At 45.1% G+C, this 26029-nt stretch overlaps 1 protein-coding gene across 7 annotated transcripts in view; it reads right to left on the bottom strand.

The window, feature by feature from the left end:
* The window catches only part of ZNF592 (zinc finger protein 592), a 75758-nt gene that overhangs the window by 46183 nt on the left and 3546 nt on the right, over nucleotides 1–26029 (bottom strand). For 3 of the 7 annotated variants that reach the window (XM_077873260.1, XM_077873251.1, XM_077873212.1), the window contains 2 exons: nucleotides 18699–18781; nucleotides 5666–5756 (listed from right to left, as the gene is read on the bottom strand). In XM_077873260.1, the coding sequence (XP_077729386.1) occupies nucleotides 5666–5756; nucleotides 18699–18708 (101 nt within the window). In that variant the 5' untranslated portion in view covers nucleotides 18709–18781. Of the gene's footprint in view, nucleotides 1–929; nucleotides 1076–1526; nucleotides 1666–5665; nucleotides 5757–18698; nucleotides 18782–26029 lie in introns of those variants that run through there. The other 4 variants (XM_077873213.1, XM_077873223.1, XM_077873243.1 and 1 more) reach the window with 4 other exon arrangements.

Raw genomic sequence — 26029 nt, 5'->3', positions numbered from 1 at the left:
TAGACTGAGAGCTCCACAAGGGCACTTGCCTTCTTCACAGCACCTAAGACAATGCCTGGCCCATATTTGTTGGCAAATATTTGATGTGAAATGAAATTTCAAGATTATTTATTATTGGGCTTTCCCACTAGGCTGGCTCCAGGCTCAAGCTAACACATGTCTTTCTGGTTTACCACCATCCTCCCAGCACCTAGTCCAGGGCTCAACACATAATAAGTGCTCAGTAAAAAGTTACTGGGGGGGGGGGGGGCGGAATCAAAGCCATGACCATTGGAAAAATTGTCAAAATACGTGTGCTAGCACCAGACTCCCTCCTCCCTTTCACTGTGTCATGTACCTGTTAGTTTGAGGAAACCGACCCACGAAATCCCAGCAAGCACCCACCAGGCCAGGCATCTGTCTGTCCACATCCTGTATGCTCAGCCACACTGTACACACCACTAGATGCACCCTACAGGCCCTACACGAACACAGAGCTGAAGGCAAGTGGGTCAGTCGGAGGCCAAATACTGTCTTACCCCCAAGTCCCATTCTCCTGCTGCCAGTCCTATTCTAGGCTAGTCCTGGGTGCCAGGCATGCTTCCCTGGGTGGGCCCGTGGATTTGTTCCAACCCAGGACTTTTAATGCCACCTCTGGCCTACTCCAAGAAACAGAAAGTTAAAAATCCCTGAGCAGCTCCCACAATCCCTGGGATCTCAGGAACAGGCATACCTAAGGTCGTCTGGACCCCTCCCCCTCACCCCCGCGGATCCAAGGCCAGGAGGCCATCTGCCCAGCAGACGCTCCCCTGTCCTCCCTCGGGTCACATTGAGCCCCCCCCCCCGCCCCAACCCGGTTGGCAGGAAGAGCCCCTGCAGAGAGAGCCTTTCCACCCCGATCAACAGGCCTGGTCACCCCCTGAAGACCCCCAGCTCCGGAGCAGGAATACCTGTCTGCTCCCGAAGAAACCTCCCCCGGGGTCAGAACTTGGGCGGAGGTGGGGGAGGGCCCGAGGGGCGCCCAGGAGGGTCGACCCCCGAAGTGTCGGCCCAGGACGGCGCCAGCGCTCGGCGCGGCGGGCACGGCAGGGCTGACAGGGCGCCCCGGCTGGGAGACGCCGCACCGTTATCCGCCGCCGGGCGGGGGGCCGCGGGGCTGGGGCGGCCGCCTGTCCCGCGCGGGGAGGACGCGGCGGCGGGCGGCGGCGGGCGGCGGCGGCGGGCGGCGGCGGGCGGCGGCGGCGGCGGCGGCGGCGGCGGCGGGGGCGGGCGGCCGGGGGCGGGGTGGGGTGGCGGCCGCGGCCCGCCAGGCGGCGGTCGGGGGAAGTGGCTGCCGCCTCGCCTCGGGCGGCGCGCAGGGTCCGCCCGGCTGCAGGGCCGCGGCGCGGGCGCGGGCTCGGCCCCGGCTCGGCGCGGCCCCGGGCCGCGGGCTGAGGCGGGCGGAGGCCGGCGGAGGCGGGCGGAGGCGGGCGGAGGCGGCCTCGGCGGCAGCGGCGGCCCCGACCTCGGGCTCCCCGCCCCGGCCCGGCCCGCGGGGGGGCGCTTACCTGGCGGCGGCGGCGGCTGCAGGCCCCGGGCTCGGCCGCGCGCGTCCCCAGCGCTGGCTGCGGGAGCCACAACATGGCGACGGCGGTGGCGGGCGGGGCTGCGGCTCCGGGGGCGGAGCGGGGGCGGGAGCCGGCCTGGCGGCGGGACCCGGCTGGGGCCGCGGGCGGGGGGGTGAGGGCGGGGCGGGCGGAAGGCGACTCGGACCTGGGCGCCCGCCCAGAGCGGCTCGGCGGAGGGGCTGCCCGGCCTGGGCCGGGCTCGGGCCTCCCGCTCCCGCTCCCGCCCCGAGGCTGGCTACGCTGCGCGGGCCCGACGGCGGCAGCGGGGCGGGCGGGGCTGGGCGGCGCCGCGCAGGGCTGGACCCCCGACCCCGCGCGCCCCGGCGGGGCCCCCGCCGCGCCCCCCGGCCGGGGGCCTGGGGCAAGGGCGGCCGTCTCCCGCTAGGGGGACCCCGGCGGACGGGCGGGGCGGGTGCCTCCGCACCGGGACAGCGTCCTCGGCCCTTGGACCCGGCACGTAGCGGGGCCTAGCTAGAGGCTGCCAGGTGCAGGGAGCCCGCGCTCGGTGGGCGCGCCCTCGCTGTGCGGTCACTGCGGCCTCGGGGACTCGCCCGCGGGCTCGGAGGCGGGGGGCGCTCTGACGTGAGACCCGCGGCGAGCGGCGGTGAGGACGCGCGGGCTGAGAGCTCTCTGAGAGATGGGGGCTCTGTGCGCGGGGAGACCTCAGAGAGGCCCGCGAACGGCCCGGAGGGGGGCCGCCAGGTCAGGCCCTGCTGTCTGACACTGGGCGCCCACCGCTGGCCGCGGGGAAACTCCTGAAGACCCGGGAAGGAGATGCCAATTTGCAAGAGGGGTGGAACGAACTTTGGTCCAGGGCCCACTGCGCGCCTGCCAGGCAGTGAGCACTCGGATGAGGAGCTCGGGAATCAATGAGCGCAGGCAAGGGTGATCCTCCCAAGAAGTCTGGCAGTGAGACGGAGAGGCCTGTAGCTCCGGCGGGAGTACGAGCAAAGGAGAGAGGTGATTTCTTTATTCCCCCGCCCCTACCTCAGTGTGAGGTGGAGCTCTCATAATAAAGGAGCTGAGAGGAGAGAGTAAGAGATAAGAGATGGGATAATTAATGGTAAGATCCCAGAAAAGGAAAATGAGATAGGGCTGGTGGAGGCAGAGGAAGGAATCAAAGAGGCAGACCTCTTCCTACAAGATTTTTTTTTTTTTCAATTTCCATTTATTTATGATAGTCACAGAGAGAGAGAGAGAGAGGCAGAGACACAGGCAGAGGGAGAAGCAGGCTCCATGCACCGGGAGCCCGACGTGGGACTCGATCCTGGGTCTCCAGGATCGCGCCCTGGGCCAAAGGCAGGCGCTAAACCGCTGCGCCACCCAGGGATCCCTTCCTACAAGATTTAAAAGATGCATGAAGATAGAAATATTTTGAGGTGAGAAGGCATACATACTGAGTCCTCTGTGTTTCCATGGATCAGCTGCCTAGATGACCCCCAAAGTCACCCATAGGCCTTCTGGGGTTACTGTCCTTTAAAACTTAAGTGCAATTGGCTCAAACCCCTATTCCTCTTAAAGTGAGAAACCCAGCATACCCGCTGGTATTTCCAAAGATTCATAGGGGAACTTATATTTCTCCTAATTATCCTATTGGCCCCAATTGTCTATTCCCAATATTCTATTGTGCTATTATAGGAAATTTCTCTTTGTACCCTGGATACCACCCCATTTCTACTCCCCCCCAAAGTATAGCACCGTATGTGAAAAAGTAACCCAATGTCATGATTGTTAAATACATTATAGTTTATTTGTAGCCATTAAAAATCATGTTAAAGGAAAAGATTAATAACATGGAAATATTAGTAATTGAAAAGGACATCACAAGATGATATAAAACTAGCTAGTAATATATAAATATACTATGCATATCACACATCATGCCTAGATAAATGGGATTTTTATTTTCTTCTGTGACTTCTTAATTTTCTTATTTTTACCACACATTAATATTTCTCTTCAAATCAGGAAAAGTGATATTTTTTAAGTATTTTTAAGAAAGGAATTTTTTAAGAGATCTTTATGGAGTTGAAAAAGATATTAGGAATGAAGAAAGGAAAAAATAAAGAAAAGAAAAGAAAAAAGAAAGAAAGGGCTCCTGGTGGGCTCAGTTGGTAGAGCATGCAACTCAATCTCAGAGTCTTGAGTTCAAGTCCCACATTGGGCATGGAGCCTCCTTTTAAAAAATGTGGGTTGTTTGTTTGTTTTTTGTTTTAAAGATTTATGTATTTATTCATGACAGACACAGAGAGAGAGAGGCAGAGACACAAGCAGAGGGAGAAGCAGGCTCCCTGCAAGAGCCCAAAGCTGGACTTGATCCTGGTTCCGGGATCCCAGGATCACATCCTGAACCTAAAGCAGAGGCTCAACAGCTAAGCCACCCAGACATCCAAAACAAAAAAACAAAAAAAAATTTTAAAAAGGAATCAAAAAGAAAGGAAATTGCAAATGGATCTTTGAATGATCGAGGGAACTTAGGTCAGCAGAGCTGGGCTAGTTGGGGAGACTGCCCTCACCAGAAGGAATACTGCAACCAAGGACACAAAATAAGAAATGGGTAGAGTGTTCAGGGAACACCAATGGAGCAGTTTGCTTGAAGCAACTGCTTCAACTAGGATTCGAGGTGGAGAGAAGTTAGAACATTCAGCTAAGAAACATAAGATGGGACCATGGCCCCAAATGCCAAGCTGAACCCTTTGGAATTTGCCGCTAAGAACCCCCCGGAGCTTGAACTGGGCAGGTGATAAATTTTAAAGTAAACTTTCCTGTAACCTCTTACTTATAATGAGGTTCTGGATCTCAGCCTTTCTATCTTAATGATATTTGGATATTTGATTGACTCAGAGCAGTGAGGTAGAAGCAGCAGTTTTTGCATTCCAACTATTTACAGAATGAGAATTGGCCCTTGCTTCTCTGCCTGTTGATTACCATAATTTTAATTCACAAGGCACCAGAGTTTCAGAACAGATTAGCAAAGACCGAGGATGAGAGGAAGAAGAAATGTGCACCTTAAACCAGTGCTTTTTTTTTTTTTTTTTACAACTTTCTATGAGTTTGGCTTTTTTTAGATTCCACAGATGAGTGAGGTCATACAGTATTTGTCTTTCTCTGACTTATTTCACTTAGCATAATGCCCTCAAGATTCATCCATATTGTCAAAAATGGCAGGATTTCCTTCATTTTTTATCGCTGAATAATATTTTTGGCTAATGTTTTTAACTCTGGCCCTCTATGCAAAATATATTGCACATCTCAACCCAGAATATACACATGCATGTACACAAATATACCTCTGAGACAGAAGTTTCATGAAATATTACTCTTAGGCACTGCTGGCTGATATTTTTAACTTGATTTTTTTTCTTTTTTTTCAAAGACTTTATTTTTCCATGAGACACAGAGAGAGAGAGAGAGCCAGAGAAATAGAGTACGGGATCCCTGGGTGGCGCAGCGGTTTGGCGCCTGCCTTTGGCCCAGGGTGCGATCCTGGAGACCCGGGATCGAATCCCACGTCGGGCTCCCAGTGCATGGAGCCTGCTTCTCCCTCTGCCTGTGTCTCTGCCTCTCTCCCTCTCTCTCTCTCTGTGTGACTGTCATAAATAAATACAAAATTTTAAAAAGAGATTAAAAAAAAAAAAAGGAAAAGAAATAGGCAGAGTGTGAAGCAGGCTCCCTCCAGGGAGAGCCTGATGTGGGACTCAATCCCAGGACTCCAGATCACATCCTGAGCCAAAGGCAGATGCTCAACCACTGAGCCACCCAGGTGTCCCTCAACTTGATTATTTTTATTTCTTTTTAAATACTGGTCAGGACCTACTACATTGATCTTATGACCCACTATAGGGTTACAAAATGCCTCAAAGAACATTGAAAAGAGGCTAGGGATATTCCCTTCTGTGTTTACCAGTCTCATTTAAATAGCCATACAGATAGTGACCTTAAGTTTGCAGGTTTGCATGTTTACAGGTCCCAGAAATCAACAGGACAGTCAAGCCTCTCTCAGGATATGGTGGGGGCGGGGACAAAAGAATTGGCACAAGCCATGTTTGGGTTTCTCTTCCCTTCTTAGCAAATATTACCTGATACCAGTATTTCTCAGGAGCCATAAATGTTTTCTTCTTTGTGTAGCTTGAGATGCAGATTGAACTTCAGACAAGGCTAGACCACCACCTGTAAACCAGCGACAACTTTTCATTTGCATGAACAGAATCACAGACTAAAATAAAAGGGAGGGATCCCACGTGGCTCAGCGGTTTAGCACCTGCCTTCGGCCCAGGGCGTGATCCTGGAGTCCCAGGATCGGGTCCCACATCAGGCTCCCTGCATGGAGCCTGCTCTTCTCCCTCTGTGTCTCTGCTTCTCTCTCTCTCTCCCTCTCTCTCTCTCACTCACTGTGTGTGTCTCTCATGAATAAATAAAATCTTAAAAAAAATAAAAGGTAAAATAATGTATCTTGATTGTGACAGTACACAGAAGCTATCTTATCCACCACTGTTGGAATATGATAGGGACAGTAAGTACCATCCCTTTCTTCTAAGTCCAGACCCAATGAGAAGATGAAATTACAACTCTATCACCAATAAAGCTGAACTCAAGAAGGTGGATTGGCTGATTACCAGTATGCTTTTTAATATTCTCTGAATTAAAATGATCTCCCCCAGAATTCCACTCTCCCCCTTGAGGGGGCCTAGCACTTTTACTATGTCTGATTAGATCTGATTAGAGAAGCTTGCACTCTCTCCGAGGGCAGGCAGATCCAAATTCACCAGTTAGGTAAGTCCAGGACAAATTCTCTCCTACCTGCCCTCCTATGAAAACAAATCAAAGTCAGGGAATAAGGACCTATCCTTGCCCAAACAAATTAGATCTGACCCAATAGTTAGTTGAACAGAAAAGTATATTAATCAGTGAATTATTTTTAAAATGGCAAATCCATACCTTTACATCTCATTGTCACATAAAACCTATAAGGAACAGGGGCGCCTGGGCAGCTCATGGTTGAGCATCTGCCTTTGGATCAGGTCATGATTCTGGGGTCCTTGGATCGAGTTCCGCATCAGGCTCCCCACAGGGAGCCTGCTTCTCCTTCTGCCTATGCCTCTGCCTCTATCTGTATCTCTCAAGAATAAATAAATAAAATCTAAAAAAACAAAACAAAACACAAGGAACACCCATTTGCCAATCTTTTGATGTGAGGCCAAACCTTTTCTTTGAGCAAGATTGCTGATTAGAGTGTTCTTGAGCCCTTTCTTACATAAATCCTATCTACGGTGTATTTTCTGTGCTTTCCAATTTGTTTCTTTAAAGTTGACTAAGAACTTAAAATTTCTTGCAAAGCAATGTAAGTGAAGGCTTCTCCTTTAAAAAAAAAAAAATCCTCTGTAATTGTTTCACCCACATCTGGTTTGACAGTAATTTTCAACTGGTTGTTAGCTAATATATCCAAAGCATTCAACTGACATTTCATAGAAACAACTCTTTCTTTTCATGCTTATGTTTCATCAGTTTGTGTAACTTAAATTAATTACACTTGGAATACATCTGTCATAAGGAGGTTTGGGACCAAACACAACAGACTCTTGTTAGGCATCTAATTCAACTGATAGGGAGAAGTGTGTAGGAATTCCAGAGATGAAAGCATTCAATAGGTCATGGGTAGTAGTCAATATGTTTAATTGGAGGAATGGAAAGTGTTGATTCCAAAGAGTCCATTAAAAGAGAGCCATTAATGCTCCTAGACCAGTATGACCAGTTCTGTGTAATTTATCTTAACATTCTTCCATCATTTATCCATTTAATAATCCCCCCAAGATCACTGTCCCTGCATTCCCATATAGCTAAACACGGCTTTAAATGGCTTAGGGTTGGTATAGCTATCAAAGAAACTCAAACGGTAATATCACATACTACATTGCCAAAATATATATACCTTCTACACTATTCAGTTCGAATAAGATGATGTAACTGGTACATTCAGAGAAAGCTGTGGCAATGTGAATTGGTATCATCCTTTTAAGAAGCAATTTACTTTATTTCTGAAGAGCCTTAAAAGAGATGTGGGCCCTTTGACTCAGACCACTCCTGGAAACTTTTCCTCGGGGAAATAACCCTCCCCCAAAGAAGAGAATGGCTACATGTACAATATTTACTATAGCCTTATTTGTGATGTAAAAGTTGGAGTAACTTAACTATGTATAACATTGTGTAACTTACCACTGAGTAAGCAGAAAGGAGTAACTTGGAAAACATTTGATTGCATATTATTTGGGAAAAGATACAATTTGTTCTACTCTACTAGGAACCTGAAACTGAACTGTATACTTTAAAAGGGTGAATTTCGTGAATCATATTTCAACTTTTCAAAAAAGATAGAATTCTGTATCTTTGCTTTTGTATCCTCCAAGATCAGCAGGAAACAGATGGCCTGCTCAAAATGTGTAACTGAAGAGAGCTAATGAAGGGACCATATACAAAGATGCGGGCAGGGTTGAAACCAACAAGGGATAGTAAAGCAACCCGGGACTGGCATCTGCTGAGAAGCCATTATCAGCCAGAGGCCTGAAACTAGTACTTCGTGAGAACAATAGCTGAAGGAAAGAGAGCCAATAGGAACTTACAGAAATGCAGCCCTACCTCTCTCTCTTGCCCTCAGGTCTCCTATGGTACCTCCCCCACTGGCTAAATCCAAGTGGGAGCCTAAGGGCAAGTGAGCCCAGATGACAGTGTCCTTCAAGGCCAGCCTCTGGAAAAGGACAGAGTGTGGATCTAGAAAGACAAAGGCAGAGTATCTAGCAGGTATGTGATCGTATAACAATGTGAGAACTCATTGGGGCACCTGGGTGGCTCAGTGGTTGAGCATCTGCCTTTGGCTCAGCGTGATCCCAGCCAGGGTCCTGGGATCGAGTCCCACATCAGGTTCCCCACAGGGAGCCTGCTTCTCCCTCTGCCTATGTCTCTGTGTCTCTCATAAATAAATAAAAATCTTTTTAGGGACGCCTGAGTGGCTCAGCGGTTGAGCTGCCTTCCGCTCAGGGCAAGATCCCAGGATCCTGGGATCAAGACCCGCATCAAGCTCCCTTCTCCCTCTGCCTGTGTCTCTGCCTCTCTCTCTCTCTCTCTCTCATGAGTAAACAAATAAAATCTTTAAAAAATAAAATAATATAAAAATAAAAATCTTTTTAAAAAATATGAAAACTGTCTAAGCATCTGGCCAAGGATCTTAAGGGAATCCAGAAAACCAGGGTTTCTACAGAGGAAAAAGTAGAGGTAGCTGGAGGGCAGGTAGGGAATGTAGAGGGAACAGGAAAGATTGTTAGCTCAGGCTGAGACAAGGACGAGAGGCAGAAGCAGACACATTTTATTTTGGGGCAAACACTTAACTGGAGACTGAGCTCTGGAAGAGATTAATAGGAGATACAGGAGCTAAATTAGACTAGAGTTTGGAAATCTTCCCCTATTGGCTATTACCCTATATTTCTCCTTCCTAGCTAAACTGTATGCCTTCAACAAATAATTGTTTAGTACCTATCATGTGCCAGGAACTGTTAGGCCCTGGGGATTGAGTAGGGAACAAAATTAATATCCTTGCTCTCCTGCAATTTACATCCTGGTGGGGGGAGACAGACCATAGATAAGTAAATATGTCAAGAAATGATAAGTGTTATAAAGATATGGGAAAGCAGGAAAATAAAATTCTGCCCATTCTATGTCTTAAAAACCTCTTAACTTAGAGGTCCCCCGCCCCGCACGCACGCACGCGCGCACATACACACACACACACACACACACACACACACACACACCAGGACTCCTGAGTAAATTAGGCCATGTGTATCTCTCACCTGGACAAAGATCACAATACCTTACTTCCTCCAGCACCCTCCAACTAGTCCTCCACTCTGTGGTGAGAATCTTCCTGAAATGAATCATGTCAGTACCCTGCTTAAAATCCTCCAAAGCTCTTGTTTGCTTACAATGTGGAATAATGTCTAACCCCTTTATCATGCACCTTTTCTTATCTTTTCTGCCCATTACTCACAACCTAGAGATCAAGAATCACATGCTTCACCAACTAAACCAGCCAGGTGCCCCTAATTTTACTAATTCTTGGGCGATTACAGGTTTTTTTCCTCTTGGCATTCAAGAGTCAGAATTGAGTGAATCACAGTCTTTACCTGTTAAGACTTTTTTCCTGGTTACAAAATTAATGCATGCTTGTCATAAAAGAAATGTATAAAGAATACAGACAGACACATCTAGCTTAGAGAAAGCCTCCTGTATGTCAGACCCTCCCCACCTCCAAGCAGGAATAACTCCCATGAGTTTGTCTTCCCAACCAACTTGGGGATTTTGCTTTCACGTATGTCTCCCAGATTAGATAGTTTCTCAAAAGTAAGGACTGTGTAGTAGTCATCCTCATATTATCAGCCCCAGGAGAAGTCCAGGCTTAGATCAAGAATCTAACACATTGCTACGGAAGGAACTACTGAAATGTGGGTCAGAACAGACGTTTCAAAGGCACAAGACTTCAGTTGGACTGGAACAGAAGATTCAAGGAGGGGAAAAATGAACGATAGTACTGGTAAAAAGTTCTGGGGCTTGATAACTCAAAGTCTTAGCCATTGCACCAAAGTGTTTGATTTTTATCTTGGAGGCAGCCAGCCGATGAGGCACTCAGAGCTACTTTTGGTACAGGGGGGTTATTTGTTCTTACATTTTTACCAGCGACAGAATTAAATTAAAACGCTGATATAAAAAAATATAAATAAGGGGATCCCTGGGTGGCGCAGCGGTTTGGCGCCTGCCTTTGGCCCAGGGCGCAATCCTGGAGACCCGGGATCGAATCCCACATCGGGCTCCCGGTGCATGGATCCTGCTTCTCCCTCTGCCTGTGTCTCTGCCTCTCTCTCTCTCTCTCTCTCTCTCTCTGTGACTATCATAAATAAATAAAAATTTTAAAAATAATAAATAAATAAATAAAAATGCTGGCAATCTAGTCATTTAATGGCAGTGTACAGTGTAAGGAAGGAGGATGGGGAAACTAAAACCAAAGAGAGAGAAATGAATGAATCAAGAAGTTATTAACCTTTGGGGGGGCATTAATGAAAATGAAGCCTTCTTTCAGAAAAATATACATAAACCTCAGCCCCTTCACTTTTTTAAAAAGATTTTATTTTATTTATTTATTCATGAGAGACAGAGGGGGTGGGCAGAAACACAGGCAAAGGGAGAAGTAGGCTCCATGCAGGGAGCCCAACGCGGGACTCGATCTCGGGACTCCAGGATCACAACCTGAGCCGAAGGCAGCGCTAAACCGCTGAGCAACCCAGGCTGCCCCGCCCCTAGACTTTTTAAGCTTTTTATTTTTTTAGTTTTATTTATTTAAGTCATTTCTAAACCCACTGTGGGGCTCAAACTTATGGCCCCAAGATCAAGAGTCATATGCTCCACCAATCGACCGAGTCAGCCAGAAGCCTTTGCCCCTGCAATTTTTAAAAACCTTTGATCAGTGGGTTATTCTAAGAGCAAGAGACAAAGAACCGTGGTGGCAGTATGAGTTCATTCACTCAGACATGTTGGTGCGTCTCCTACTATATGCAAGGCACCGTGCCGAGGGCTGGGCACAGACACCATCCAGTTTGAAGCACCGAGTACAGTGTGGCATGGTGGTCAACAAACAGCACAGACTCTAAGCCCAACTGGCTAGTTTCAAACCCTTGCCAGATGACCTTGGCTAGTTTGCAAAATCCATTTGCACTCTGCAGGTGTTTCACAGAGACAGGACTATTACCACCCTCATTTTTAAGGGAATCCTACATCCCAATAAAGCACTTGGAATTCAAGGCATGGAGGGAGCCCTTGGCAGAGCCTTAAGGCAGAAACCAGAGTGGAAAGCAAAAGGAGGAAGCAGAGAGCATGGGCTTGATTTCAAGAGCTTTGGCTAAAATGGAGGAGGGGAGAGAAGGCAGTAACTAGAGGGGGAAGTGAGGGCAAAGAAAAAATATAATTTTTTAAAGATGAATGAGATCCCTGGGGCATCTGGGTGGCTCTGTAAGTTGAGTATCTGCCTCCAGCTCAGGTCATGATATCAGGGTCCTGAGATTGAGTCCTTCTTTGGGCTCCCTACTTGTATGCGCTCTCTCACTTGGTCGCTCCCTCTCTCTCTTCTCTGTCAAATAAATAAATAAAATATTTAAAACAAATTTTTAAAAATAAAGATGGATGAGATCCTAAATGCTGCTGGGAGGACATAGTGGAGTGGGAAAGGCTGAAGGCAAATCACTAATGATCTGTCCTTTCCCCTAAAGGTGCCCAGAAGGCCTAAGGGAGGGCTCTAGGGTAGAGGTGGAGGGTCTTGCTTTAGCTGGGAAGCCACTTCCGCTTGTGAGCTGGAGGGGAGGAGTTGGCTGTGGTGTGGCTGCAGGTGCTGGCTCCTAGTAACCACAGGCCAATGAGAAGGAATGTCACCCGTGGGGGAGGGGCAGGGAGCAGGGGCTGGTGGAAGGTCTGAAGACGGAGGACTAGTCTCAAGTCTCCAGCAATTTAGCATTTTAAAGAGGGGATAGCCAGTAGAGGAGGTGAGATTACAACGGATCACTCAGTGCCCATGAGTTTATAGGGACACTGATCTGTCTGGGAAATTTCTGGTGGTCATTAGAACTACAGGACAAGAAAACCATCTCAAGAAGGGGCAGTGAGCACTGAGTGAAGTCAGGAAGCACAGGGATGGACAGGGCACCACTGGGGTTGCCAACCGACTGGTCACTGCTGAAGTGGTATCTTGAGGATCACGCTAGTGCCAGAGCAGATGATACATGGTTGGGAAGAAGGGAAAGAAAGGACGGCAGTAAGCTATTCACCATCTAAGATCTGACTATGGAATGAGGAAGAAAGTAAGGCATTAACCAAAAAGAGAGTCAAGTGGGGCATATTTTTCTTTCTAAAAGTCAGGAAAGATACATATGTGTATACATATGATATATATAATTTTTTAAAGATTTTATTTATTTATTCATGAAAGACACAGAGAGAGAGGCAGAGACATAGGCAGAGGGAGAAGCAGGCTCCCTGCAGGAAGCCCAATGCCAGACCCTATCGATCCCAGGACCTCAGGATCACATCCTGAGCCGAAGGTAGACACTCAACCACTGAGCCACCCAGGTACCCCGATATATATAATTTTTTAAGCCAAAGGCAGCTGTGGTAGATGTTAGCAGGAAAGGGAGGAGTGAGGCCCCTGGTCAGTGGCTAATAATGTAATAAACAGCTCCTCTGGGCCATGTGTTTTCCATGAGATGATGTTATCCCCAATATATAGAGGAGAAGACTGAGGCTTAGAGAAGTTCAGTGACTTGCCCCAAATCACACTGCTAGTGTGTGACAGAACCAGGATTTAAACCTAGGTCATCAGTCAGCCGGGGTGGCTCAGCGGTTTGGCGCCGCCTTCAGCCCAGGGCCTGATCCTGGAGACCTGGGATAGAGTCCCACATCAGGCTCCCTGCACGGAGCCTGCTTCTCCCTCTGCCTGTGTCTCTGCCTCTCTCTCTCTCTCTCTCTCTCTCTCTCTCTCTGTCTGTCTCTCATTAACAAATGAATAAAATCTTTAAAAGAAAAAAAAAAAAAAAACCTAGGTCGTATCACTCCAAAGCACCAATGCTTACTGGCCCGTATACCACAGGCAGGCAGAAAAGTTAATGGTAACGAGGAGGAGAAATACTTCCCTTGGCACCCAGGTAAAGATTTGGAAGACACATTTGTGCTTGAAATTTGTGTTTATTTAGAGTTATTCTCCTTCCCACTCACATGTATAAGCATAAGGACTTTTAAAGTTGGCATGATTGGGAAAGCCTAACTTGACATAGAAAGTTAATTCAAAAAAAAAAAAAATTAAAAAAAAAAAAAAAAAGAAAAGAAGTAAGTTCAAGCCAGAGGACTGAGCTGACCTTTCTGAAGTGAAAGAACTCATTGGACATGGCCGAGAAAGTTAGCTGAAGACTCAGAACAGTTATGTGGTCCAACTGATTCACTCAACCCTCTACCCAAATGGTTGCTTTGTGGGAGAATCAATCTTCGTGAACTCAAGAGAACAGAGGGGAAACAGTTTGTATATGTTGACAAGTTGTTTATTATAATGATCAACTTGCAGCATTTTATACTATATTTTTCATCTATTGATATTTTCCAATAGGTGATTTCAAAATAACTGCCTGAAGAACAGATTTCGTTTCTTTTTGCCAAACTCCCACATGCAGGGAACACAGAGAAAACCACAACCAAACCAGAGCCCAAAGGGAACTGTGTAGTGTTACGGTCAGGTCACAGGCCAGGGCCAGAGACAAAAACTGAGGGCTGTGGTAAGTAATTGGGCAAACAGGACCCAAGGTCAGGACACATGGAGCAGACCCTATTGCCACACCAAAGTCCCAGCCCTGGAGGTCACACCAAAGGCAGTGAAGAAAATGCCAGGGTTCAAGCGCAACCAGCAGACCAGGAAAGGACTGGAAAAAAAAAAAAAAAAAAGCAGCTCTGAGCAGAAAGGAGGTAACCACCTGATCCCGCTTGCAAACTAACCTCTACGTGCTCACAAATGCCTTTTTGTTTTTTTAAAGATTTTATTTATTCATGAGAGACACACAGAGAGAGGCAGAGACACAGGCAGAGGGAGAAGCAGGCTCCCTGTGGGGAGCCTGATGCAGGACTTGATTCCAGGACCCTTGGATTTTGAACTGAGCCAAAGGGAGACACTCAGCCACTGAGTCACCCAGGTGCCCCTCAAATGCCATTTTAAGTTATCTAGTAGCCCTATTAAAAACAATGAAGAGAAACAAGTGAAATCAAATTGAGTGTGTTTTATTTAACTGAATATATCAGAAGTACTACTAGGGCACTTGGCTAACTCAGTGAAGCATGAGATTCTTTTTTTTTTTTTTTTTAATTTTATTTATTTACTTGAGAGAGACAGAGAGACAGAGATAGTGAGAGAGAGAGCACAAGTGGGAAGGAGAGGGAGAAGCAGGCTCCCTGCCGTGCAGGGACTCCCAACGTGGGACTCAATCCCAGGACCCTGGGATCATGATCTGAGCTGAAGGCAGACATTTAACCCACTGAGCCATGCAGGCTCATGCATGGCCGAGCATGTTCCTCTTGATCCTGAAGCAGTGAGTTCAAGCCCCTTTCTGGTCGTGGTGCCTACTAATTAATGAAAAAAGAAGTAGTAGAAGAAGAACAACAACAACTATCATTTCAACTTATAATCATATGACTACAATATGACCAATAGTTTAAATTCTTTTTTTCATGTTATGCCTTCAAGATCTAGAATGTGTCTTGCACTTGCAGTACATGTCAACCTGAACTAGCCTCCTTTGGAGTGGTCAGTGGCCTCTCTGGCTAGTGGCCTCTGTGTCAGTCAACATAGACTTAGAGAGAACCATACTTAACATTCTGACCTTAAAGCATTTGTCTATATATATTTTTTCTTTTACTTTCTCTCTCTTTTTTTAAGATTTTATTTATTTATTCATTCATGAGAGACACAGAGACAGAGAGAGAGAGAGGCAGAGACACAGGCAGAGGGAGAAGCAGGCTCCAAGCAGGGAGCCCGACATGGGACTCAATCCTGGACCTCCAGAATTACACCCTGGGCTGAAGGCGGTGCTAAACCGCTGAGCCACCCGGGCTGCCCAACTTTTTTTCTCTTAAAACATGTTGAATTGAAAAGGGCTGGATTTTGAAGGGAGTGGGAGAAAACTTTCAGATGCTGAGTCTTTAGTTTGTAATCCTAAATGTTTCAGGTATTGGTCTCCTGATCAATTTTCTTCCTTTCCTTGAGAGATGCTGAGGCTTTTTTTTTTTTTTCTTTTTTTTTTTTAAAGCCCCACAGTGCACAGAATCACTTGGAAAGATAAAAAGACAATGACACAGGTGGGTGCCTGCTACCAAGCATTTACTCCTTCTGTTAATTCACTCATTCATTCACATTTGCTCCCAGCACCAGTTACTACACATCACCTATAGGTCAGGGACTGTGCCTGGGGTTAGTCTTCTAGCCACAGTTCCTGGCTTGTGAAACCTGCAATTTAGCAGAAAAGCCAGAGAAATTGTTACAATAAAATGTAGTAAGTGTCGTGAATGGGCCAGCATGAGGAGCTGAGCGGCCACCTGGGAAAATAATGGAATCTATCTCAGGAGATCAGAAAAGAGAGAGGAAGATGGAAGGAAGAGCCACTAAGCAAAAGGGAGAAGGGAGAGGTGGAAAATGCTGGAGGCAGAAAGAGCCGTGGTAAGGAAGGCCCAGAAGCCTTTTGTGGAACTGAAAGCAGTTCCCTGTGGTTAGTCTCCCAGCCAAGAAGAAATGCTGGTATCAGGCATCATTCTCCAGGCAGCCCAGTCAATAGTGCGGGCTGGGAGGCAGGATGTTGACAAATGGGTTATAGGCAGGGCCAGGACAGGAAGCACTCCACCCTGAAAATATTCCTTCACCAGTTCAGTCCAAGTTTACTAGTGACACACTCAGATGAGTTAATGAGCTACTCTTTTTTCTTTTTTTTTTCTCTCTCTTTCTCTTTTTAATTCCAGTATAGTTAACATGCAGTGTGATAGTAGCTTCAGGTGTACAGTATAGTGATTGAACACATCCACATATTACTCAGTGCTCATCATGGTAAGTGTATGCTTGAACTCCATCACCTACTTCTCCCATTCATCCCACCCATCTCCCCTCTGGTCACCAGCACTGTGTTCTCTGTAGGGAGGAGTCTGTTCTTTGGTAAGCCATCTTCTAGACAAGCAAGAAGTTCTCCTATAGTGATTACTCTCTTTTCCGATCATGTCAGGCCCTGAAGACTTCTTTTTGATTCAGAAATTTGAACGCAATCAAACTTCTATGTAATAAAGGTCATATAAAAGTACATATAAAATACAGGAGTAGAACTAATGAACAGATGTTAACTCTGCCTTGGGGGAGGTCTGTGTGGCCTTCCCACTGAAACAGAATCTGACAAAAGTAGGATTGTCAGGCCTCCAAATGGAAGGACATTCTGATGATAATGATGATCATTATTTACTAAGTGTCAGGCTCTAGTCTCATAGTTCATATTCTAAGCTCACTTTATCTCCATAGAAGCCCCTAGGTCCCACAATGCCTGTTTACAGGTAAAGAAATGGAGGTGCAGAGAGGTTATGTCACTTTAAAATGACTTGTCCAGAATCAAACAGTTTGGAAGGAGTAGAGCAGCTTGGCTTCAGAGCTCACTTGATTAGCCCCTTTGTCATATCTTGGGGCTGCAAGTGTTTGCAAATGCCTGAATTGTAGGATGAGGGACTAGCAAGGAATGTCAGATCAAATGAATTGAGGGAAGCAGTGGCCTAATCATGCGGTTTCAGCCACCAGCACCTAGAAGACAGGCTACATAGCAGCCTTTAGGTAAGTGTTTTTTTTTTACTTGAGTGCATGTATAAATGATCACTAATGATCATATTTTTTAATGCAGTTGCATTAGGAGAACATTATATTCAAATCCAGATTTACACAAACCACATTTCCAGTGGTGATTTACTGCCTCAACAGATTCCCAAAAAGATCCTTTAAACTATCAAGTTGTTGGAGGCAGGCCAGATCTGAGGACCCAGAGGGGGTCCTTTAGGACCAGCCAAAAGGGTCTCTGGCTATGTGCAGGAGAAATAAAACAGAAGCCAGGAGGAAGTGAGAACGGAGTTTACTGAATAGCGTAAGTGATAGATATAGCAGACAGAGTGTCTGGGAGAGTCAGGAAAAGTGAGTGAGTCTCTTCCTCGCTTGGGTTCAGGAATTTACACTGGAAAGGGGTTCAGGGTACGTGTTCCTTCAGGAATCCAGGCTAGGGTCTGATCGAAGGCAAGTGTCAGGTGAACAATAGGTGTTATTTCATAAATGATTGAAGGTAGAGGGTGTTGATGCCAGTATCAGATGAGTTTTGTTCAAAGCTAATGTCCTGGAACATGTTTGGGATCCAGTACTTTTTAGATGTTATCAGGTGTTTGGGGGCCTAGGACAAAACTCAGAAAATGATTAACTTTCTTGCTTCCCCCTTGGAGTGGGAAGGTAGGTTCTTTGGTTTATTCGGATGCAAGGTGAAATACAGAACAGAAGTAAATGGGACGTGGCAAAAACAAAACAAAACAAAAAACAGCAGAGATAGAGCCTTTCTAGAAGGCTTCAGTTTCTCTATTATTTATTATAAAATGCAAGAGGTCAAAAGGCAAATTCATCAGTGATGGAGAAGATATAAGCCCTGGTCAGAGGAGAGCCTAAAATCAGCCCCATGATTGATCCTTCCCCCACAAGACCTCCACATTCACAACATACTCTCTCCTCTCTAAGAACCTATAGAACAAAACAGAGTCCCTTTCTGCTTTTAGCCAAAGCAGAATGGCCAAACAGGAAATTGGTGTCTCCCCACCCCCGCTGCATATACACACACACCAACTCAGAAGGCTGTTCCTGCAGCTGTCCAGGACTTTTTAAGAGAGCTCCCCAGAAACCTCCCAGGAAGATTTGAGTGACTTCTAGTAATCTCTCTGCATAGAAGGCACCTTTAATTTAGGAGAATGAGATTTCTGCCTGACACCCACTGTTAACACAGAGTTGTTGCATCTTTTAAAAATCAGACTCTCTGATGTCCATGGCCATTGGGTTAGTAGGCAGAAAGTCTCATCTCTTTTGCCCCTGACCTGAGCTAAGGAAGGCTGGGATGGATGTGTCCTCCCAGCAAACCCACACAGGATCCTTTTGGAAGGTGGTATCAGGGAAGAACTAGGCTTTCAGTGTGACCTGCGCACTGGTTTGCCTTGATGCTCCTGGGCCACTTCCCTTTCTAGCAGGGTTATACAGGAACCTTCCCCTTCCACCCACCACTTCCTTCATTGGGAAGGTCATCATGGTTATTTTGAATAGGGTTTTTTTTTTTTAAAGAATGGAGTCAACTTTGCTTCTGGGGGTAGACACATTTGATTCGTACAGAAGCGATGAACCAGGGTTCAGCTATTATGACAGATTGACTTTCTGTGCATTTGGACATCAGTTTGAACCCACTTCTTGTTTTTAATAATTATTAACATTCATTGTCCACTTACCATTTGTCATCCAACAGCCTCATTAACATGTTTAATATTCAAATGATGAAAATGATCTTCTAGTCCACTTTATACCCAGAAAACTGAGGATTAAAAAAAAAAAAAGAGTTAACTTATAGGAGCCTGAGTGGCTCAGTCAGTTAAGCATCCAACCCTTGATTTTGGCTCAGGTCATGATCTCAGGGTCATGAGATTGAGCCCCATGTGGGGCTCCACACTCAGCACAGAGTCTGCTCAAGATTCTTATCTCCCTCTACCCTCCCCACCATTCTCTCTCTCTCAAATACACAAATAAGTAAATAAATTATTTTTTAAAATATGACAAATTTATTTTATTTTATTTATGATAGTCACACAGAGAGAGAGAGAGGCAGAGACATAGGCAGAGGGAGAAGCAGGCTCCATGCACCGGGAGCCCGACGTGGGATTTGATCCCAGGTCTCCAGGATTGCGCCCTGGGCCAAAGGCAGGCGCCAAAGCGCTGCGCCACCCAGGGATCCCAAAATATGACAAATTTTTAAAAAAGAGTTAACTTGGGGCAACTGGCTGGCTCAGTCTGAAGAGCATGAGGCTCTTGATCTTAGGGTTATGAACTTAAGCTGCACATTGGGTATAGAGATTACTTAAACAAATAAAAATAAACTTAAAAAAAAAAAAAAGAGTTAACCCATTGGCCCAGGATCATGCAGCTAGTGAGTGGTTGATCTCTGAAAAGCCAAGTGAAGGGACAGCCCGGGAAGGGGGGGAGGGGGGGCGCTCAGCGGTTTAGCGCCACCTTCAGCTCAGGGCCTGATCCTGGAGTCCTGGGATCGAGTCCCACATCAGACTCCCTGCATGGAGCCTGCTTCTCCCTCTGCCTGTGTCTCTGCCTCTCTCTCTCTTTCTCTCTCTGTGTCTCTCATGAATAAATAAAATCTTTCAAATAAATAAATAAAGCCAAGTGAATCTGACTTAATCTCTATAAAAAGATGTTTCCTTCAGGCAGACCACCAGGCTATGTACGAAAGAAAATATAAGACATGCCATAGTGATGGGGTGGGGTCTAAAGAGTTATATGTCAGGAAGGTTGGCAGTCCCGTGAGCACAGAAGATAGCATGTCAGAGTCCCATATTTGGGAAATGTAATGCCTTAGGCTTTATGTCTTTACCTAGAATCTGGAATCACTACATATCTGAATTATTTTCATAAGACACACTGTTTTCGCTCCAGAACTGCAGGGGAACTTCATTAAGCCTTTCCAGATCGACTCAGCTTATATTAATTTCTCTAGGTCCTATTCCTTCCTACCAGATTCTTTTCATCCCAGTTATTTCTTGCTCAGTCTGTCTGTTCCTCAAGACTGTAAGCTCACAGGAAGAAAGCACTCCACACCTAACCCCATTTCTAGTTTGTGCTGGACATTATGCTTCCTCCTTCACATTGCCACACCGGCCCAGCTGTGGCCCAGCATCCCTCAGAAGTCTCCTTTGATAGAGGAGAAAGTGTCCTTTGACAGAGCCTGAAAGACTCTTCCTCCTCTCTTGAGTTTCTATAGGCTGACAGTTATACCTTAACTATTTGTTTCCTTTCACTAAGATAGCTTCTATTTATTTTTCTTTTCTGCTGCAAATGATACCGAAAATTCTTCAAGGACTAGGGCTATGTCTTCTGCTCTTTACTTTGATAAATCCTGTTTCAGCCTTGAGCACATATTCTGGGCCACCAGAATGTGGCCAAGATCTGAATGAAGACAATCTTATCCTTAGAGTTTGGCTTGATCCACCTGTCTCTGGGCAGGCTAAGCCTCCCGGGCCTTAATATCTCCATTCATTCATTTAACAACTTTCTTTGAGTGTTTCTTTCATGTAATATTCTGGGAGTAAAAAGATAAGTAAGAAGGCCCTTGCCCCCAGGAAACTCATAGTCTGGTGAGAGCGACAGATACATAATTAGATGGCAAGACTGCAAGTAGAAGTGCAGTGGAGGCTTCCCAGAGGACCTGATGCATGAGCTTAATTTGAAAGGCAAGGAGAAATAAAAGGTGTTGGAGTGAGATGGAGAACTCTTTTTTTTTTTTTTAAGATTTTATTTATTTATTCATTTTTTTAAATATTTTTTATTTATTTATGATAGTCACAGAGAAAGAGAGAGAGAGGCAGAGACACAGGCAGAGGGAGAAGCAGGCTCCACACAGGGAGCCCGACATGGGACTCGATCCCAGGTCTCCAGGATCCAGCCCTGGGCTGAAGGCGGTGCCAAACCGCCGAGCCACCAGGGCTGCCCTGGAGAACTCTTCAGGCAGTGGAAGAAGCTTACACAAAAGCAAAGCATGGAGCATTCAGGGAACTATGTACTCTCAAACATGAGGAGAGTAAGAACAGCAGGAGAGGTACGCAGGGACCAGAACACAAAATACCTTTTGTAGCATGCTAAAGAATTTGGCCATTATCCTGAAAGTCAGGAAGACCTACTGAAAAGTTTTACGTAAGGAAGTAACATCATCAAATTTATGGTTTGAGGGGGATCCCTGGGTGGCTCAGCGGTTTGGCGCCTGCCTTTGGCCCAGGGTGCAATCCTGGAGTCCCGGGATCGAGTCCCACGTCGGGCTCCCGGCATGGACCCTGCTTCTCCCTCCTACTGTGTCTCTGCTTCTCTCTCTCTCTATGTCTATCATGAATAAATAAATAAATAAATAAATAAATAAATAAATAATTTAAAAAATTTATGGTTTGAATAAATCACTCAGGCTGCAGTATGGAGAAGTGTTTGGAGTGAGGCAAGACATGGGAGAAAGACTACAGGCTGAAGGACTGGTTAGGAGTTCATTGCAACAATCAGCATAAGTAGCATGAACCAAGGTAGTGACAGTGGGGTTGGAGAAAGTGGATGAATAAGAGAGATATTAAGAAAGTAGAATAACAAGATTGGTGACTAATTGTATTTGGCAAGTGAGAAGGAAGAATCAAGAATAACAATTAGATCTCTTATTTTTGTGATTGGATGGTGCCTTTTATACAGATTTGGAACATAAGAGAAAGAACAAGTCTTTAATGGGGAGTAGTGAGGATGGGGAGATGTGACATTTGGGACACAGTAATTTTGAGATGTCTGCTGGACATCCAAGTGGAGATGTCCAGAAGCAGTTAACATAAAAGTCGACATCCAGGAGGAGATCAGAGCTATAGATATTAGAGAGGCAAATGCACAGAGAGGGTAGTTGAAGTCATGAGAACAGATAAAGTCACCCAGAGACACTGTAGAATGAGAAGTAGAGTGGGATTCCTCCATTTAAGGAGTAAGCTAAAGAGTTCATGATGGAGACTGAGAACCACAAGCCAGAGAGGCAGGCAGCAAACTGAAAAGGGGACCCAAAGGCTGTAAAGGGATTTTAAGAGGCTATTTTATGGCTTTCAGCCATGGGTTGGGGATAGAAACCAGTTTTCAGTGAATTGAAAAAGGATATAGGTGATAAATGACTATGTCTATCTTTTGAAATTCATTGAGCTGTATACATCCTACTTCTACATTTTACTATATGTAAATTATACCTCCATAAAACACTCAGCATAAAAATTTTGTAAGATATATTTGAACATGATTATATGCTAGGAAAAGAAGTTAAAGGGAAGAAATTGAGGGAGAGAAGAAATGAGAGATTTTCTGCCTGAGCTTTTTTATGTCCTTTTTTTTTTTTTAAGATTTTATTTATTTAGGGATCCCTGGGTGGCACAGCGGTTTGGCGCCTGCCTTTGGCCCAGGGCGCGATCCTGGAGACCCGGGATCGAATCCCACATCAGGCTCCCAGTGCATGGAGCCTGCTTCTCCCTCTGCCTGTGTCTCTGCCTCTCTCTCTCTCTCTCTCTGTGACTATCATAAATTAAAAAAAAAAAGAAAGATTTTATTTATTTATTCATGAGAGACAGAGAGAGAGAGAGAGGCAGAGACACAGGCAGAGGGAGAAATGGGCTCCATGTAGGGATCCTGATGTGAAACTCGATCCCGGGACTCCAGGATCACGCCCTGGGCCGAAGGCAGGCACTAAGCCACTGAGCCACCCAGGGATCCCCCTGATAATCCTATTCTTAAACTGATTCTTTCTCTCTTCGATCATTCACTCTGATGGAAGATAGCTGCCGTGTTGCAAGCTGCCTGAAAGAGAGGCCCACATGGCACAAAACTGAAGGAGATCTGGAGTTAATAGCCAGCTAGAAACTGAGGCTTAAATCCAGTAGTCCAAGAATAATTGAGACCTACCAACAGTCACATGAGTGGAGCATGGAAGTTGATCCTTCAGTTAAGCCTTCAGATGAGACTGCAGCCCCTCCAGACAGTTTGACTATAACTTCATGAAAAACGTTGAGCCCAAGCCACCCAGCTATGATGGTCCCAAATTTCTGGCCCATAAACATTGTGAGATAATGTTTGTTGTATTAATTTTCTATGTTTGGGGGTAATTTGTTATGCAAAAATAGGCAACTAATTCATCAGATCAATGAAAATGAAGGGAAAGTGGTGAGATGGGTTTCCAGGGCCCAGCATGATTGGATGACTTTCTCCAGCAGCCCCCGACAACTCCAAACAATGTGCTCATCCACTTTGTATGCCATTGATTCTATGCAATGTCCAACAGTATCTTTTATTTTTTTAACAATATCTTTTGGGATGTCTGGGTGGCTCAGCAGTTGAGCGTCTGCCTTTGGCTCAGGGTGTGATCCCAGTCCAAGGATTGAAGTCCACATTGGGCTCCCGGTGGGGAGCCTGCTTCTCCCTCTATGTCTCTGCTTCTCTCTGTGTCTCTCAGGAATAAATAAATAAAATCTTAAAAAAATATATCTTTTGATAAAGGAATTTTGCCAAAAACTTATTTAGCTTTCTTACTGGGCATATTTATCATTAATGTTATGATTGATTTAAAAATTTATGATTTATTCTTGTCAAGAATATGACCTGTCACTGTTTTGGCTTTGAAAAGTGCAACTTTAAAGGATGTCTCTATAGTTTTGACCCCTTCTCGTATCTTTAGGGGTGAATATTATCAATGTCTTTTTAGGAAACATTATTTTGTGGGCTCATCTCCCTCTAGAAAAATTTGTTTTGACTATCTGATTGGCCACGGAACTTTTAAAAATGGCACTAAGGCTTCATTGGCTTTCTGCCACCATTTGGCCAAGTTTCATAACCTAATGTACTGGAACCAGGAGAAAATAGATTACCAGTTTAATAAAACATATGTCCTAGAGGCTCATTGTATTTCATATTAGGCCTTTTCTTTTTCAGCTGCTCTCATAATTCATCATGCTTGTGGATTGCCCCGCCTCAGCACAGTCAGAGTCATACTCTATTGTTATCTGTGCTGGACTCCTGGCCAATGTTCCCTTGCAACTTTTTTTTCTAAGTTTGAAAATATTCAGCAAAAAAAAAAAAAGAAAGAAAAAAGAAAAGAACATATTCAGCATACTGATTTAATTAACTTTCAACTAACTAATTGAATTATTGATCTATTTTTGTGAATCTAAGATAAAATGTAACAAATGAAATTTCACATTGAACATACAAACAATAACACATATAGTAAAACAACACATTAGTTTAGATTAACTACACCCTACTAATTAAACTTCATCTGAGATAAAATATAGAGCCAACATAACCAACACCTTATGAGCAAAATGACTATTAAGGGTATAACATGATTTCTGAGAAAATCATATTTAATCTGAAATCTAAAATTTGTGAAGTAGGTGTGAATAAAGCTTCTGACTCTAATAAAATAGCCTGTAGACAACTTGAGAGGTCACCGGTCCAGAGACCATGTGTTGGAAGAAGGGTGATAGACTGGGAGAAAAATTATAGTCATGTGACCAGAGGACTTACTGGAATGGAAAAAGGTATATGAATGAAGAGCAAAAACTGACAGGAAATGTACAGTGTGACTCCACTTACATAAAAAAGTGAGTCAGTTAAGCATCTGCCTTTGGCTCAAGTCATGATCCCAGGGTCCTAGGATTGAGCCCCACATTGGGCTCCCTGCTCCACAGGAAGCCTGTTTCTCCCTCCCCTTCCCCTGCCCCACTGCTTGTGCTCTATTTCAAATAAATAAATAAATAAATAAATAAATAAATAAATAAATAAATAAATAAATAAATAAAATCTTTTTTAAAAAAGTGAGTGTAAATTTTAAGTACATAGGAAGAAAGCATTAGGAGAAAAAACTGTTAAAAGAGGTGTACAGCCCAAGGAGGGGAGAGACTAAGAGAACAATGGGAACTTTCATATTCTACTCTCTATATGCCCATCTTTTTTATTTCAAATTGTGGTCACACACACACAACACAAACAAAACTTACCATCTTAACTATCTTTAAAAAAAAAAAAAAGGAAATAGCTTACTGAATACACTGCAGGGAAGCGGTGGGCAGGACAACAAAACAGAGACTGTTCCTATCTTAACTGTCTTTCAGTGCTGAGTTCTGTGGTGTTAAGTATATTCACATTGTTGTGCAACCCATCTCCAGAACTCTATCATCTGGAAAAGCTGAAGCTCTATACCAATTAAACAAGAACTTCCCATTTTCTTCTTCTCAAACCCCCAGTACTATTCTACTTCCTGTCTCTATGAATTTGACTATTCTCGGTATCTCATATGAGTGGTGCCCTTACATTATTTGACCTTTTGTATCTGGCTTATTTCACTTAGTATAACATCTTCAAGGTTCGTTCATGTAGTAGCATTTATCAGAACTTCATTTCTTGGGGCGCCTGGGTGGTTCGGTCAGTTAAGTGTCTGTCTTCAGCTCAGGTCCTGATCTTGGGGTCCTGGGATCCAGCCCTACATCATGCTCCCTGTTCAGTGGGGAGTCTGCTCCTCCCTCTCCCTCTGCCCCTCCCCCTGCTTGTGCTCTCTTTTTAATAAGTAAAATAAAATCTTCCTTAAAAATTTCATTTCTTTTGAAGATTGAATACTATTCCATGGTTTCTGTCACATTTTGTTCATTCATTCATTTTTTTTAAAAAAGATTTATTTATTTATTCATGAGAGACACAGAGAGAGGCAGAGACACAGGCAGAGGGAGAAGCAGGCTTCATGCAGGGAGCCCGATGTGGGACTTGATCCTGGGACTCCAGGATCACGCCCTGAGCCAAAGATAAATGCTCAACCACTGAGCCACCCAGGTGTTCCTTTTCATTCATTCATTGATGGACAGTTCGGTTACTTCCACCTTTTGGATATTGTGAATAACCCTGCTATGAACATGGATGTGCAATTATTTCCTTAAGACCATCCTTTTGGGATCCCTGGGTGGCGCAGCGGTTTGGCGCCTGCCTTTGGCCCAGGGCGCGATCCTGGAGA

This window comes from Canis aureus, chromosome 2 (genome assembly GCF_053574225.1).
Source record: "Canis aureus isolate CA01 chromosome 2, VMU_Caureus_v.1.0, whole genome shotgun sequence".
Taxonomy (NCBI): domain Eukaryota; kingdom Metazoa; phylum Chordata; class Mammalia; order Carnivora; family Canidae; genus Canis; species Canis aureus.
Note: the sequence above shows the minus strand (reverse complement) of the source record. Positions and strands in the feature narration are given on the sequence as shown.